This window comes from Zosterops lateralis (assembly GCF_965231275.1).
Source record: "Zosterops lateralis genome assembly, chromosome: 1".
NCBI lineage: Eukaryota > Metazoa > Chordata > Aves > Passeriformes > Zosteropidae > Zosterops > Zosterops lateralis.
Window position 1 is genome coordinate 86,953,946 of NC_139762.1, and position 15,569 is coordinate 86,969,514.

Consider the following 15,569-nt stretch of genomic DNA (forward strand, 5'->3'; position numbering starts at 1 on the left):
CTTCTCTGCCTTTCTGCAGCTTTGTCTGTCTTCAGAGTACAGAGAACATAGCACTCACCCCGTAGCACACCCTAGCAAAATGTCAGTGTGAAAACAATCTCTTTTGGGCTTTAGCTGCTTTTGGCTCTTCCTTCTCCTGAAGCCTGGCCCCTGAAGACACCTAAATCCCCCATCCAATCCCTCCATCCCTAGGCCTGTCCACAGCACTGGACTCTTCTTTTGTCTTCTAGCTGAGCTGTCCTTCCCCATGGTGCTCGACAAACCTCTTCCCCAGGACTTCTGCTCCACATCCTGTCTCCAGGTCCCTGCACAGCGGATGAGGTCTGTGCACTTCCTGAGTCACTGCAAGGCAACAGCTCAGCCCTGAGAATTTGTCAAACCCTGATCATGTCAGGCACAGAGAAGAAAATAACTCTGCTATCTTTTTCGGAGCAGGCTGCAGCTTCATGCCTTTTGTTATGTATTACTCTTGTCATCAGCCAAAACACATGCAGGAAAACAGCCAAGCCTAGCTTATCAAATGTGCCTGGTAAGAATATCTTGTGGTTTAAAGCCTTGGCACAGCACACAGCACAGGCAAGTGCTTCTGCTGCAACTGTTTGAATTTTCCTGGCTATTTTGGAGGGAGGCCAGGGGGACCAGTCTCACCCTGAAGCTGGTCATGTGTGAGTGTCTTGCTGAAACAAGGCCAAAATTTCCCTAGAAGAAAAAAGGCAGAGCTTGTATAAGCATGAAAATCAACAACAACAACAAAAAAATCTTTACTCTCATTTCCATAAGGCATGGAAATGAGGAACAAATCTACAGTGAATTAACAAGGGATGAACATTTGGATTCAGATTTCATTAACTTGCACATCTGGTTAAAATGAGGCATGATTTATTGCAAGGTCTAAGGAAATGTATGGGCCACTATTAAGTGATTAGGGAGAAGTGTCTCCCTCCTCCCCCAATCACTTTGTTTCCTGTTTTAATTTCATAATAGCCAGTTTGAAATTTCCACAAACACTGATGGTATCTGTTTTCCCTCATGAGAGTTCACTCCATCTCCTTCAATAATCAAAGATATGACAAGGTAGCAGCCTTTAGCAGAAGATTGTTGGCACAGCCCTGGGCACAGGCTGCCAGGATGGACTCGGGAGGGCTGCAAAGGGCAGGTCTGCCCTGATGGGGAAGATTTTCTGTACCCAGAATGACAGCACAGCATTTATAAAAAGTCACTCTTCCATATTAATGAAATGGTTTGCACTGAGTGGGCGTATAGTTAAGCTGAGCACCAGGCACCTGATGGTGACATTAAGCACCTGAGGGTGGGGGTGGCAATGCCAGCCATGGCATACTCTGGGGAGCTGCAAATGCTGTGATTTTTCCACCACCAAGCCCTGTTCTCCTGCCTTGTCCTTGTCAGGATGCTGGAGCTCTCAGCCAGCCCAGGGACCCCACATTTTATGCCCCAGGACTGCAGGATGCTACTGCCTGCAAAGCCCCATGGCAGACAGGTACAGGCAGCCCAATCCATTGCTTTCCTTCACGACAATTCTGCATCCCTAAATAATGTGATTTTTAAACCTGATATTGTAAAATTTGCCCAAAAGTCAATCTCCCTCCTCTCAGGAGAAACTGGTGGGGTAAGATTTATGCCCCTTCTTAGGTGCCCAAGAGGTAAGAAGAAAGGTAAAGGTGACTCCAGTAAACCCCCATGTATGTCATTGTTTACTCCTAGAAAAAGTTCAGGTGGCAGTGTTAGGTGTGTGAGGGAGAAATTAAACAGCCGTGGGTTTCATGTGGCAGCTAGAGCTGAATGTACTCAGTTACTGCTCAAGCCCACACAGTAATGCTGTGGAAGAGATACATGCATAATTCATACACTTTTAATTAAATGGTAACATCTTTCAATATATTGAATTTACTGCAATTACGTTTATTGCAATTAAATTTATCTCTTCACACCCTTTGACCTACTGAAGCATCACTCTTTTTTTTTCTTCCAGTTACAATATGAGCATGAACAACACTAATCGGACTTTAAGAGTAGACGTGACAAAGGAGATCTGGAGCTGTTCCAGGCTGTCCCCACTGGAGAGAGCAGCAGCAGCCCAAGGGCCACTGAGAGGAGGGAGATAGGAGCTGCCCTGAGCTGACCGACAGCTGCAGTGAACAAATCCTCCATGTCCTCAAGCTCCTCTCTGAGGCTTGGATACATTGTTCTTGGAAGGGTTTTCAAGCAAGCAAAGCTGTCCTGAAGGAGCTTTGTTGAAGCAGAGACCACAGTGCAGCCAGGGCTGTGCAAGCAGGGGTGCACAGGCTGGTGGAACAGTGGTTTGGGATTGGCCGTGGTGGCCCTTGGACACCTCAGTGCTGCAAAAAGATTTCATGCAGGAGAAGGGTGCCCCTAGAAAGTGAAGCCTTGCCCTTTTGCCATTGAATTTGTAAGTAATGCACACAGCGAGGAGATGTGTCACTTCAGAGGAGCAGGCTGCTGAGACCCACCATTGCACGTTCTTCTCTGCCAAACTCATTGCTCAGCTCCCCACAGTCTGTGCTGGGATCTGTTGGGTGCAGTGCTGGGTCAGTGTCTGGGTCTGCTGGGCTGGGCAGGCCACAGCACAGCTGTGCTGGGACTGCTCATGTGTGGGAAGAGGCTTCAAGTCACCAAGGATGAACTGCAGGACTAGCAGTGCAGGGATTCAAGTCACTGCACTAATCCAATCTTTCCAGAGAAGGAATCTAAATTGTCTTGCTGTGGGAGACAGAAATCCCACAAGGGTAGAATGAGGGTGAAGAAAAGAGGCCTCTCCCTCTTCCGTCACTTCCCCCATTTCCTTCCAGTGCTTCAAAGTTAAGCACAGCAATATGGAGCAGCATAGCCAAAGACCTCAGTGGTAGGAAGGGATAAAAGGGTGGTCATCGCTACTTTCTAGGATTATGGTGAGGCTGCAAAAATACCCCTTCTGAAGCAAGAAGAAAGAAAGGAGAGAAAAAGGGAGGAAGTGTGGGAGGAAGGGAAGGACAAAGAGAAGGAGGGAAGAAAAAAGAGAGGGAGGGAGCTAGGGAAGGAAGATGACTTTTGTCACACTTCTTTGGGGTGCCTCTGTTCACTAAATCCTCACTGATAAAATGGAGATTAACTAATCAAAATATGAGAGTAAAATCACTCGCTTTAAGGGTAGGGCAAATGATAATATCCTCTCTTTAATACAACTCCTGTGTGTCCTTCTCTGGTGCCATGGAATAGCAGGAGAGTCTCTAAGGCTGAGCAGTGTACCCACAGATATTTACTGGACTTGATGGGAGCTCCTGAAGCCCTGGCTGATGGCAGACCCTCACTAGCCAGCTGGTCTCTTATAAGAGATCATCTCATGGAGGTTTCCTAGTTGGCAAGAAAACCTGTTATGCTGTAATGCCTGTTAGACACTGACCCAGGACAGCAGAAGAGGAGGTGAGAGATGAGTGAGACATAGAGGAAAAGTAGAAAAGTGTGGACGGAGGAGCACCTTCTGAGGTCAGGGGAAGCAAGACCTGGGAAGGGCCTCCAAAAAGGCAAAAGATTTTTAACTGGAAAGTCAACAAAGCCAGAGATGCTTCTGTGGGCGGAGTGCTCACAAGGGAAAAGGAAGCAGGAATCCATGAACCAGTCTGTGAGTGAGTGCCAAGCAGAGGAGGGAGGAGGATTGGCAGGGTGGCATAGAAAGGCACCAAGGGGCGGCAAGGCAGGTCGTTAGAGGAGGTACCTTCTGTTCCCAGTGGCTCACAATAACCAGGGCAAATAATCAGGAACTCACACTGAGTCTTGGCATGTTGAGCTGGAAGTGGGAAAATGGGAGTGCTCTTGGGCTGCAGAGCTAAGTCAGCTCCAGCACTTCCCATCGCTGTCTTCATAGGCAGAGGTGCTTCTCAGGGTCTGTCATCCTCACCTTGCCACAAAGGAGCTGTGAGCCAGTGTGACAAGAGCACTGCCGTTCTCATTCACAGCAAGCACAGGTACTGCCAAAGGCACTGGCTGCAGCTCTGCTGCAGACCTTTCTCTGTTCCTTGAGCAAAGATTGGTCCTGTGGGGTTTAGTCAGCTTTGCACAACTTTGAAATGTCTTTGCAAGAGGGAGGAGTAATCAGTCTCACAGTCATGCTTCTACCACTAAATCCCTAATTTTGCACACTCGAGTAGAGGGCAGCTCACACTGAGCTGCCCAGAGCTCCCCTTTCTCCCCAGAGCCTCATGCTCATGGCCTCACAACATGAGCACAAGGCAGCCTCCAAAAATTCAGTCTCAGCTCCCATGGGTGCCTCTTACATACATAAGCACCACAGCTCTTAGCCTCAACAGCCCCAAACCCCCACTGGGTGGAGCAAATATCCTGGCTTCCAGCAAGGCAGTGCACATCTCACCTTGGAGGATGAAGAGGTTGAGTCAGCCATAGCAAGAAATGCACCCCAAGAAGGACAGAAGTGCTGGGTGCTATTAGCACTCCTGCCTCCAAAAAAACCTCACCCAATTTTTGTTGTCTCATGCCAAACCTTATGCCCTTACCAAGCCTGGCATTGCTGGAAGGGGACCAGCAGCCAGAACAGAGCATGAGACAATTAGCACAGAAATCATGGGGGTTTTGTTGGTGTTTTTGGGAGCAGCAAGACAAATAATTTAAAAAATAAGATATTTGAGTTCTTCCCATCATGGAGTCCCCGGGATGATAAGTTGACTGACCAAATACCTTTAATGACTGTGGTTTTCTTGGACTTCCAGAAGAGTTTGCCAATAAAGGGCAGAAGAAGAACAATGAAGGAGGGTTAATTTGCTCCCTGCTTGAAAAACTGAATAATCACTGCATGAAACAATAAAGATCCATGTGGCTTTTATGCCACTCTGATGACACAGCTGAGCACTCACTGGTATTATGTAGCAAACACATACACACACTGTAGAAATACTCATTAAAAAGTAACATAATTAGTATCAGTTGCATATTGCTTATATAATGAGGCAATTTTATATTTGTAATTTTAAAATAAAGCAAAAAGGCAAATAATGTTGCAGGCAGTACTTTGCCATCAGGCTGCTCAGTAGGTGACAGTGTGGGTTGTTTGCTGCTCTCTTTTTTGCTGTTGTTTTCCCCTATTCTCCTGACCATCATAGACCCTAAAGACTGGTGAAGAGACACCTCACAGACCATTTGTGCAGCATGTAAGATCTAGTTGTAATGGTCAGGGTTGTCAAACATATCTGACGCCACAGCTAAACACTCCTGTTTCCAGCTTCTCACAGAAAGGGCAAGCCTGCTCGCCTCATCTGACACCAGAAGCTGAGATGCACCCATGAATGTGTTTTGGAGTGGCTGGGAAAGGACAATAGTTGATTTTTCATTTCCCTCATTTCCTCGTGTATCCTCCCACACATCTGGTCACAACCAGACCTGATTCTGGGTTTGCTGCAGGGCTGCCCTTTGGGTAAAGTTGCACTTGGGCACAGGGATCCCAGTGCTGACCAGCCACAAAGGCTTCACTGTGCTTGGCAAAGGCATGGCCACTGTCTTTCATGAGGCTTGGGGTTCCCTCCACTTGTCTAGGTCTGCACCCTGACAGGTGCCTTCCTCTCCCCTTCTCCCACAGGATTTTTCCACCACAGCCAGGCTGAAACCATTGCCTTATTCCCCGCGCCAACTTCACAGTGCCTGTATGCAAAAATTGTTTTCTGCTTGAGAAAGCATGTCCCCAGAGATACAGAATTAATGACTTCACACTCAGTCTCATAGATCAGTCATCTGATAACAAACCAAAAGATTGTTCAGATTTACATCTCAGAAGTCCCCACGCTTCTCCACTGCAGCTGAATTCCACAAGAGTATTTGCTGACCTTTTAGTGCACAGCTTCTCATTACATTGCACCTCAGAACACTGTTCTTTAGCAAAGATCTTTATTAAGGAGAATTAATTAACTGGGTTTGCTGTCTGGATAATCAATTTTCTTGGTATAAATTGAGTAGAGTTGGAAGAATGCTGATCTGTTGCTCCTCTGATTTCTCCGCATAAAGAATAAAAATAGAAGATCCAGATGGAGGAATTGGGTTGGGATCAGATTCCTCCTGAATACAGAGTTTTGGCAACCTCAGAAAATGGGGTGAACATTGCTGGGATTTAATTTCCTAAGTGTACTGGGAAAGTTAATGTCCTGATTTAGAGATCTTTGAAGGCAGAGGAAATATTTAATTCTGAAGCAACCGTTTATTTAGACATTGAAAGAAAGACAAAATCAAGGGAAAAAAATCTGAGTGAAATGTTTTAACTGTTTTTGAAAAAAAATTACAGGGAACAGGCTTTGTTTGTTTTGGGTTTTTTGGTGGGTTTGTTTTTAAATTTTCCTCGATGGAGCAGTTTAACAACCTGGTGTATCTCAGCCCTGTGTGGAACATCCTTCCCACCCCTTCCACTCTAGTAATACTTTTTGCTGTCTTTTGAGCCCTAGATGAAAGCCCAAAAACCTGCCAAGTTTTGTGTTTGTCTACCTTGATCCTGCCAGTGTTTTTCTGGCTCTAGTATTCAGCAAAGTGTGCCTCACCTAATGACTCCACAGATGGATGGCACCCTACAACACTAGAATTTAACTTTAAGATGGAGGAAACCCTCTGGGCTTTGTGAAGAAATTGTCTCTCCATTTTTTCTTTGTGTTGTAATTTTTTTAATGATGGTAGATCCACTTTCCTAGGAAGCAAATATTTGCTTTAATTGGCATGTTGCCCCTTGCCTCCTAAATGACTGGTTTGACTACAAATTGCTCAGACTCTGTGATTTATTTTTCGTCTCTTTTATTGCAGGCATGAATACAGGAACAGGTAAACAGCTGAGCCGTAAAAGTTTCTCTTTAGGCATATTTTCAACAAAATGCCATCATACACTGTCTGATGATACACGCTGCTACTCAGGTGAAACAAAATGGTGTGAGCAGTCTTGCTTTAAAGCTGCTACCCACCACTCAATGCTGCAGCTGCCAAGGAAGCCTTCTCCTCCACTACTCTCTATCTTCCCTCCTTCTCCATGTCATCTACAGCTTCTTTTACGGCATTTAACTTTACAAAACACAGTTGTGAGGCTAATCGTACATGCAATTACAGATCAGTCTCAGTATATTTATTGCAAACTCCTTGAACATCAGGATATCAAAAAAAAAAAAAAAAAAAAAAAAAAAAAAAAAAAAAAAAAAAGAAAAGAAAAAAAAAAGAAATAAAATATTTCATTGGATAATTACAAGTAGGTTTTTTGTAGCAAATGAACCAGAAATATATTCAGAAAAAAAATAAATAAAAGCAAAGGCTATTTGTAAACATTTCAAACAAAACATGATGCTGCCCCCAATGAAACATTTCACTGCATTGCCAGCTCTGTTTCAAATGGGCATATAGGCATCCTGTTGTAAGAGAGTGAAGCCATGAACTAAAACTTTGGAGGAGTTAATTTTCAAATTTTGCACTTCCAGGGTCTATGAAACATGAAAAGTCTGCATACACAGTGGGATCTGAGAGAGGTGTGGAATCTCAACCAACATTTCTAAAGAAAACCCAGTTATTCCCTTTAAAACAAAATAGTGGAAACAGCTGAGCCACACAAAAACAAAGCACAGTTGGTTGGCTTCCATAAGAGACTGCAAAATGAGAAAATATTTAACTCCTTGCATAGCTATTTAAATGGCCAATAAATTTTGCTGGAATCACCCAAACATGACAACATTGCATTCCGCTGCTTGGAGACTTCACGCTGAGAAGCTGGGTCTGCTGACGGGGTCAGAGCATCACTCGGGGCACTGCCAAAAACCGGGGCCACCCCTGATTGGCTTTGCCAGCGTGGCTGTAGGAGGAGGTTTCATCAACCAGTTACTCCCAGATGAAGCACGACTATAGAGAAGCCTCTGTGCTTATGTCACTGTAAGTTGTTATCCCAGCTCTCTGTTCTCCCACAAGGGATAAAAGCTGTTCTGACAGGAGGATATCTCTGGCAGTTTATTTACACCTAGTGTGCAAGGCTTTCACTGGCAGAGCTACGCCAATCACAAATTGTGCCTCGAAGCTGAACCCTGGATGATGCAGCTGAGTCAGCAAGGGTTTGCAATGTAGACCTAGCCAGAGTGACGGAAAGCAGGATTCATCTCACTTAACTTTCATCAGTATAAAGGTAGACACTTAAGTCAGAGGCACCTCTGGAAGACAGTTCCTTTGATCTCTCATCAGGTGAGAGCTGGGCATTTTAATGTTAGATGAGATGAACCCTTTCCCAGGAGAGCTGAAGAGACAAAATCCTTTCAGCCACTCTTTCCTGTCACCAATTCTGGAGACCATACTTCAGAAGGCTGCTGTTTAAATGCATTATCTTTACACATGTCAATGTACATGATGATGATAGCCTGTGCTGGGCTTCATGCTGCCACAACTAGATATGCAAGCTTAAAGCTAGCTCAGATACTTCTGCACTATTATATAGACATACCTTCAGGCAGAGTATCCTTTAACACCTCTAAAGTTAAATTGTAGGGACAAATCTGCAATATCTGCCCCTCTGCAATATGTTCATGTTAACACTGTCTTGTTCACAGTAGTTTTGGGTAACAGGTGTCCTAACACTGTTATTCCCAACCAGAGGTGAGGCAGAAGTGTTTCTTCAGAGGATGTGAAAACTGAGATGCTGAAGCATGGCTGAAGAAGGTACGTAGTAAGAAAGAACATGATGACATTCCACAGTTAAAAGTTTAGTTTGATATCCGTAAAACAGTTTTAATAAAGCTCCATTAGACTGCAGAATAGGAAACAGTGGCAGCCAGTGGATAAGACACTAAAACACGACAAGGCAACGTACTTGGAGTTGTTCTGTAGAAAATGTCCCACAGAAACTAAGCAGCCACATGAGCCTTTCCCTCTTCTCCTGGTGGGAACCAAAGAAGGAGGAATCTCTGCCCTTCTTCAGCTATCCCAAAGCGTGCCTTCAGCCATAAAGACTTGTAAAAGTAACCTTGAAAAGCCATAAAGTAACCTTGGTTCATGTTACTCATTTTCCGGTTCTGACTATTTCAGCTGAAAAAATTATACAACGGGAGCAAAAATAATGCATTAAAAACAATAAACTAATAGACTGTTTATGAGCCAGAACATCTTATGGGCTAGTCTGACTCAAGCATTCAGTTTTGGTAAAGGCTTTTGCTTAAGTCATCAGACTGTCCTAACGTAGACCTGTTTTGCCCCCAAACCTGAAGGCATTTTGTGGAGTTCCTAAATTCCACTCCATGGCAATCAGTAGGACTGAAGGGTGTGTTCAGATTTTTGTTTTGTTTTGTTTTGTTTTGTTTTGTTTTGTTTTGTTTTGTTTTGTTTTGTTTTGTTTTTCCCCTCTGGGTTTTCCTTAACAACGACTTTGTGAAACTGTTGCCACTTCAAACACAATTGGGGGTTACCTAACAGGCAGAAAAACCAGATCCAGCTAGTCAGCACTGTGCCATTCTCAACCTTACTTCATTTTCCTCTCCCAAACCAGCATTTCTAGTTACAATTTCCTTTTACTTGCTCTTCAAAACACTCACTGTCACTTGGACACAGGCAAAATATGCTGCTGTTTCTCCCTCACCAATACCTTCTGGGAAGTGGTGAGAAAAGAGTAATAACAAATTTCATTCTTTCATGTCTGTGCATTTCCCCCTCCTTTCTGATTTCTTCACAGGGATTTAATGTTCCTAATCAGTTTTTAAGAACGCTGAATTGATTGAGTGGGGTATCAAAAGATAATGCACAGAAGTGTCCTGGCACTGCAGCTAGAGGGTGGGCAGCATACAAGTCACATCTGATTAGCCAAAAAAGTGGCTGGAATGCTCTTAAATCTACAGTCCAGGTGTGGTTTTGTGGCTCCTTGTGCCCACTGCTCATGTTGAGCCACTTGATTAAATTTTATAATGTGATTTTCTACCTAACAGTTGTGCTGTGTATTTTGACCCTATTTATGGCAACCAGAAAGTTTTGGGTTTGGTGGATTTAAATAGGAAGCCTAATGCTAATTTTTTGTCCCAGCAAATACAAAATAGACAAGTCATTTTATACCTTCACACTGCAATCCACAGTCTTACAAAGCTCTCCAGAACTCTGATTTTAGAAAAACAGCAGAGGCTAACTCTGAAGGAAACCCAGTCTCACAGCAATCACTTCCCAGCCTCCACACAAACAAACTGCTTAAGCTGAGATAAAGCCATCATAATCGGTGCCAAATGAAGGGCAATCTTTTATCTTAATACAAATAAGAGAACATAGTGTACAGAGTAACAGAAAAATATACATCTTCAGCCATACAAAACGCACAAAAGCTTTCCTGTTGAAAGAGTACCTTGTAGCTGACAGTCAGATGTTAGTTTTCCAGATGACCCTGCACTACTGAACAAGGGGAAACAGAAACCTTTTTTTTTTCCCTAGGAGATAGTTGGTAGCATTACCTGTTTACCATTAATTTCCTTCCTGCATCTCTGCTAGTGCTGGATCACCCACCCCACCTCATGCCTGAGATAGCTCCACTGGATGTAGAGGCTGCTTGGGTGCCGGAGGTGGACGTGATGTATAGCCAGGCACATCCTCCACCGGTTTGCCAGGACATACATGCTGATTAGTGGAGTTAAAAATATGGGTATAGGCACAGCTATGCCATAAAAATATCATTGTTCTTGTTCTTGAAAGGGACCAATCAATTCATGTCAGTCAGGAAGGTGGTTTATTTACTCAGGAAGGAAAAAATTGTCCTTACGTGAGCCACGTCCACATCGCTGAGGCTCTACAACCTTCAGTGCTGGGGCAGAAGATGTCTGAGCGTGGGCTAGCCTTAAAGCCTAGGCAAACTGGAGAAGGTAAAACTCCTCACTTACTTTAAAAAAGTCAGTATCAAGCTAGAAAGTCAGTAGCAAATTACTTTAAACAACGATTTTTTTTTTTCATCCAATAATGGAAACACAGTAAGATTTAGTTGAAGGTTTAGGTCAAGGTGACAAGCTATAGGGAGTATTGGGTGTGTATATCTGTATGGTGGGATGTCTCTCCCCCTTGCAGCTATTTATATCTCTGAGTGGAGGTTAAGGTTAGGAATTTAATAAGACAGCCGTTTATTCTGTGGAGACTAACAGTCCTGGGGTTAGGATGTAATAATCATTCTTCTGCTTTAAAAATGGTTCTCTTAACAAATAGCAGTAGCTCATTGCAATTTTCAGTTGTACAAAATGACATATTTTCTATGTTACTATCAAAATATTCTGCATAACATTAATTTCTGTGCACTTATTAACATATGTACAGAACAGTGTTTCCCAATAGAAATCAGTATGCTCCTTGCTGATCCTCTTTGCCCTAGATTTACCAAAACCAAACCAGAAATTAATTTTGTTAATAGTATAAAATCTCAGGAGAGATAAGGGATTGAAGGTTTATTTCCCAGCAGCAAATGAATAAAGGAACTTCTTCAAAGTCTAGCCGAGACGTAATTTTAACCAACCGTGGTGAATCCAGGCGAGCCAGGAATATCACACATTTCCCAATGCATTATGTTGAGTACACAGAAGCAGAGGAATGTAAACAGACAGAAGGCACATGAAAGGCCCCAATCCATTCTCCATCTGACGGAAGTGCGAATTTCATAATTCTGTCATCAAGAGTCTTTTCATCATTTTCTCTCTCTCAAGTTCACGCCTCAGAGTCTCAGCGCTGTGTAATTAATGCACAAACAGCCAATTATGGGAACAACAATAAGTCTCAGATTTCAATTTAAAATAATTAACATTTTCAAAATACCAAAGGAGGGGGAAAAAAGGTCAGACTCAATTCAGTGAAAAAACTGATAGCTGATGGCTGATTCAAAAACAAGTATCGTTTGATATTTCTGAAGAGCAAACAGAGGCAAGAAGAAGGATAAAAAAAGATCCACATGGCAGAACAGTTTATAATTTCATCTAACCCCATTAAAGGCTACTGATTTCAAAGGGAGCTGGACAAGGACTCTAAAAATGAAGCAGCTACAGCAAATGCCATTATGAAAGAATAATGTTACACCCTGACCTCCTTGGTGTAATCTGAAATTGAGGAATATCTATATATGTAGATATATAGATATTCTGAATTTACCACAGTCCTGCACATATCAGGATGCCATAATCCGAGCCTGAGGTCCTTGCTCTCACTGATTCACTCCAGAGTTCAGAGGTTTTGTAACATCGGGAATGCCCTGGGTTAGCGATTCCATTTCTGAAACTGTTTACCATGCTTTTCTGAAAATTATGTATCTCACATTTGTAACACAGTTTGGAGATTTAAACTGCATTGCAGAAACCTTGCAGCCCATTTGTGGACAAGCATGGGTAGAATCACACATTTGTGTTCGAGACATCTTACAGAAGCTGAGTTCAGCACTACAGCTTCAGAATTACATTTTCACTGGAATGATAATTTTTTAGATGAGTTAGCAATGTTGAACAAGTGTGCAGGTGCAATTAACCAACATCTGCAAAAAATAATTAACGACCAAAAATAGAAATTGACTGTGAATGCAAAAGTAAAAAAGATTCATTCATTATTATGCCGAAGATATACTTTTCATAAGCCTTGGACTTTTTGTGCTCCAGAAGTACTGAGTATATCCACTGCTACATTTATATTCAGTAAATTATCAGCTTGGGAAGTTCAGCTTTGATTAAATTATAGAATAAGAAGCCAGCATGCAAAACCAGTAGGATGAAAAAATAGATATCTGAAAAGAGTCTGCCTGTGGAAAGGTGGTACAGCTTATTGTTTCTCTGAGAAATTACAAGACCACTGTAGCTTGACATTAATAGAAAAGCAAAAGGAAAAAGAAAAAAAAAAAAAAAAAAAAGAAAGAGGAACAAGAAATAAAACCAATGCCTGTTTTTCATTTAGAAGAACAGACATTTCTCAACCTCAGCCTTCCCCCATGGACATCTAATTTCAAAAAACAAATTGTAACAGCAATTATTATAACAAAACCTTTGTGGTTCAGACAAAATTACTTGCCTGAGGAAAGTCTGCACAACCCTTTCTCTCCAGGCCATTGGCCACAGAAATGGTACACTGCTGGCTGCAGCAGTTAATTAAGGTAGGCTTTTTTTTAATCTCAGAGCACGAGAGTATGAGTTACAGATATCTCTTTACATAACCCACCTATTAGTAGCCGAGCAATAATTTTTCAGTACAAGAGAAAATGACACTTTATGATATTTATGACAGAAAAAGGGAAATCAAGCCAATTCCTTTAATGCAGAAAGCATCATAGTATTTCTGTGAAAGAACTGCACAGTACCTGTCTGCCAGCGAAATGGGCTTATGCGACGTATATACTGTCTGGACTGTTGGGGTTGGTATAGTCTCTGCCAGAGACCTCAGGACAGGTGATGGAGACACCAGCGTAATCTTGGGAGATGACTGCACCCCACAGCACTGTAATTTGCTGTCTGCAAATTCTGCCTAAAAAAAAAAAAAAAAAAAAAAAAAAAAAAAAAAAGCATACACACAGAGAAAGAAAAAAATTTAGATTAGCTTCTGCTGGTCTTGCCATCCTTCGCTATCCATTTCATTGCCAAACACTCAGTAACAGCAACTAAGAATGAGAACAAATGGGAGGCTGTGGCTATAACCTCTCAGTGGAGCCTCTGCAGATGCTAGACAGCCATCTCCTTTGATGCCTGGGGAACAAGCCTGGTTGCAACATGCACCAGGTGAGATGACACTGCATGTATGAGACTGGCAGCATTCAGGTAAAAAACATAATCCATTTGGAGAATGGCACTTATCATTATTGCATTTTCCCTAAAAAACTATGCAGAATGTTGACAACGTGAGATTTCTGTATTCCAGATTTCTGGAATATTCTTCAGTAATGCTATATAATTTTCTGGTGGTTCTTCTAACTACTCTGTGTTTTGTTAACAGCTGGGAGTCTGGGCTTTTAGGAGTCCAGGTTTCAAAATCTCCATCCCTTTCCCACTTTTGCCAACTGGAACATGCCTCAAGAGAGATATTCTTGCAGTATCTAGTGAAAGGCAATGTTAAAGCAATATTGGAAGTGCAGATTTAAGACAAACAGCAAGCAACCATTTCCTGCCTTTTAGGTGAGGTATTTCAGCACAATATTATAGCAAAGACTGGGCTATTTTTACAACCAGAGGGGGAGGATCCCTAAAAATCAAACATCCTTGTCTTGCTTTCTGGCATGGGCTATTTCTCATGCCAAACCACAACAGCCAGTGCCTGTGGTGCATGTCTGACCCTGACCTGGGAAGATTACAGAGCAACTCCAGTAGTCACTGCATCAGGATCATTAAAACATGCTCCTACTGGTATCAGCTACATTTCTTCCTTGATGACTATTTCTTCTGAACCTGGTTCACAGTCTAAGGCAGGGAGTAAGAAAAGTCACCATCATAAGAAAGCAGGTATTCTAAGAGAAACCTTTATTTTTATTTTTTTTTTTCTCTAATCATTTCTCAAATTCTGCAAGCCTCTCCAAGTGAGTAACAAACTTAGTTTAAACAGTGGGAAAACTATCTGAGCCCAGGAAAGACTGGCTGTTTTAGGTTTGCTTGCTTATTGTCACTTTTTAATATGTCTAAGCACATCTCTAATCATCCAAAATAACTTCTGAAGCAAAAGGAATTTCATTAATTCCACAAAATTAGTAAAATCTAAAAATGTAAAATCATTGTAAAATTTTTACATTGTAAAATGTAAAACTAAAGAAACTCTCCTATGTGTAAATAATAGCGAATAGAATCTGTTCAAAATTCTCTGTCATTCAACTTTTAAAACTCAACCTTACAAACTGCAGGAGTATGAAATTTGGTGTTGCTCATACAGGATCTCTGTGCTCCGAGGACTGCCAGATCTTACTCTATGGCATAAGAGGAAGACATCGCACTGAAGCTCATATAAATCCTCATATAAATTCTCCCAGCCTCACTGAAATCAGCAGAGTGATGACAAACTACACTTGCTAAAAAATTGCCTTGAATTCCATAGTGTGTTTGCTGTGGATGATTATTTTTCAGTAGATATCCAAAGCATCTTTGCGTATATATGTCTGATTGCACATTATCCTTAAGCCAAATATTTAACTGGTATAATTTCATTAATTTAAATCTTTGTGACATATACCTGCCTGAGAATACGGCCATCATGCCTGCCATTTTTCTGTGGAAATCTCTGAAATTCAGATGATTCCTGGCTTGAAGCTTATATTTAAACATTCCAGGTAAGTCATCTGATTTTTCATCAGATCAAATCAACACAACTGCATATACAGCACCAAATTTGAAGCTGAAAGTTAAAGTCTTCCAAAAATCACTATTCATAATCCTTATCCTGCTTAATAACATTTCAGTGTTTTCTTCCAAGAAAAAAAAATTAAAAAAATAAAAAGTGAGGGGGAAGGGCAAGCAAGGAAAGGAAACAACAACATCAAAAGAAAACAATTAACAAACATTACCATCTTCATGTGTGCCTGGAGACCATTCAGAGTTAGATCTGCCTGCAAGTCCTAGCTACACTTCCCTTACAGCTCCTGCCTG

The 15,569-nt window shown here is 42.1% G+C and overlaps 1 protein-coding gene across 2 annotated transcripts in view; it reads right to left on the bottom strand.

Moving 5' to 3' along the window:
* Positions 1-10,987: 10,987 nt before the first annotated feature.
* EPB41L4B (erythrocyte membrane protein band 4.1 like 4B) overlaps positions 10,988-15,569 on the bottom strand; it is a gene marked incomplete at its 5' end in the record, with an annotated part of 164,744 nt that continues 160,162 nt past the window's right edge. For both annotated transcript variants that reach the window (XM_083860082.1, XM_083860081.1), the window contains 2 exons: positions 10,988-11,700; positions 13,307-13,470. In XM_083860082.1, the coding sequence (XP_083716208.1) occupies positions 11,631-11,700; positions 13,307-13,470 (234 nt within the window). In that variant the 3' untranslated portion in view covers positions 10,988-11,630. The remainder of the gene's footprint in view (positions 11,701-13,306; positions 13,471-15,569) is intronic.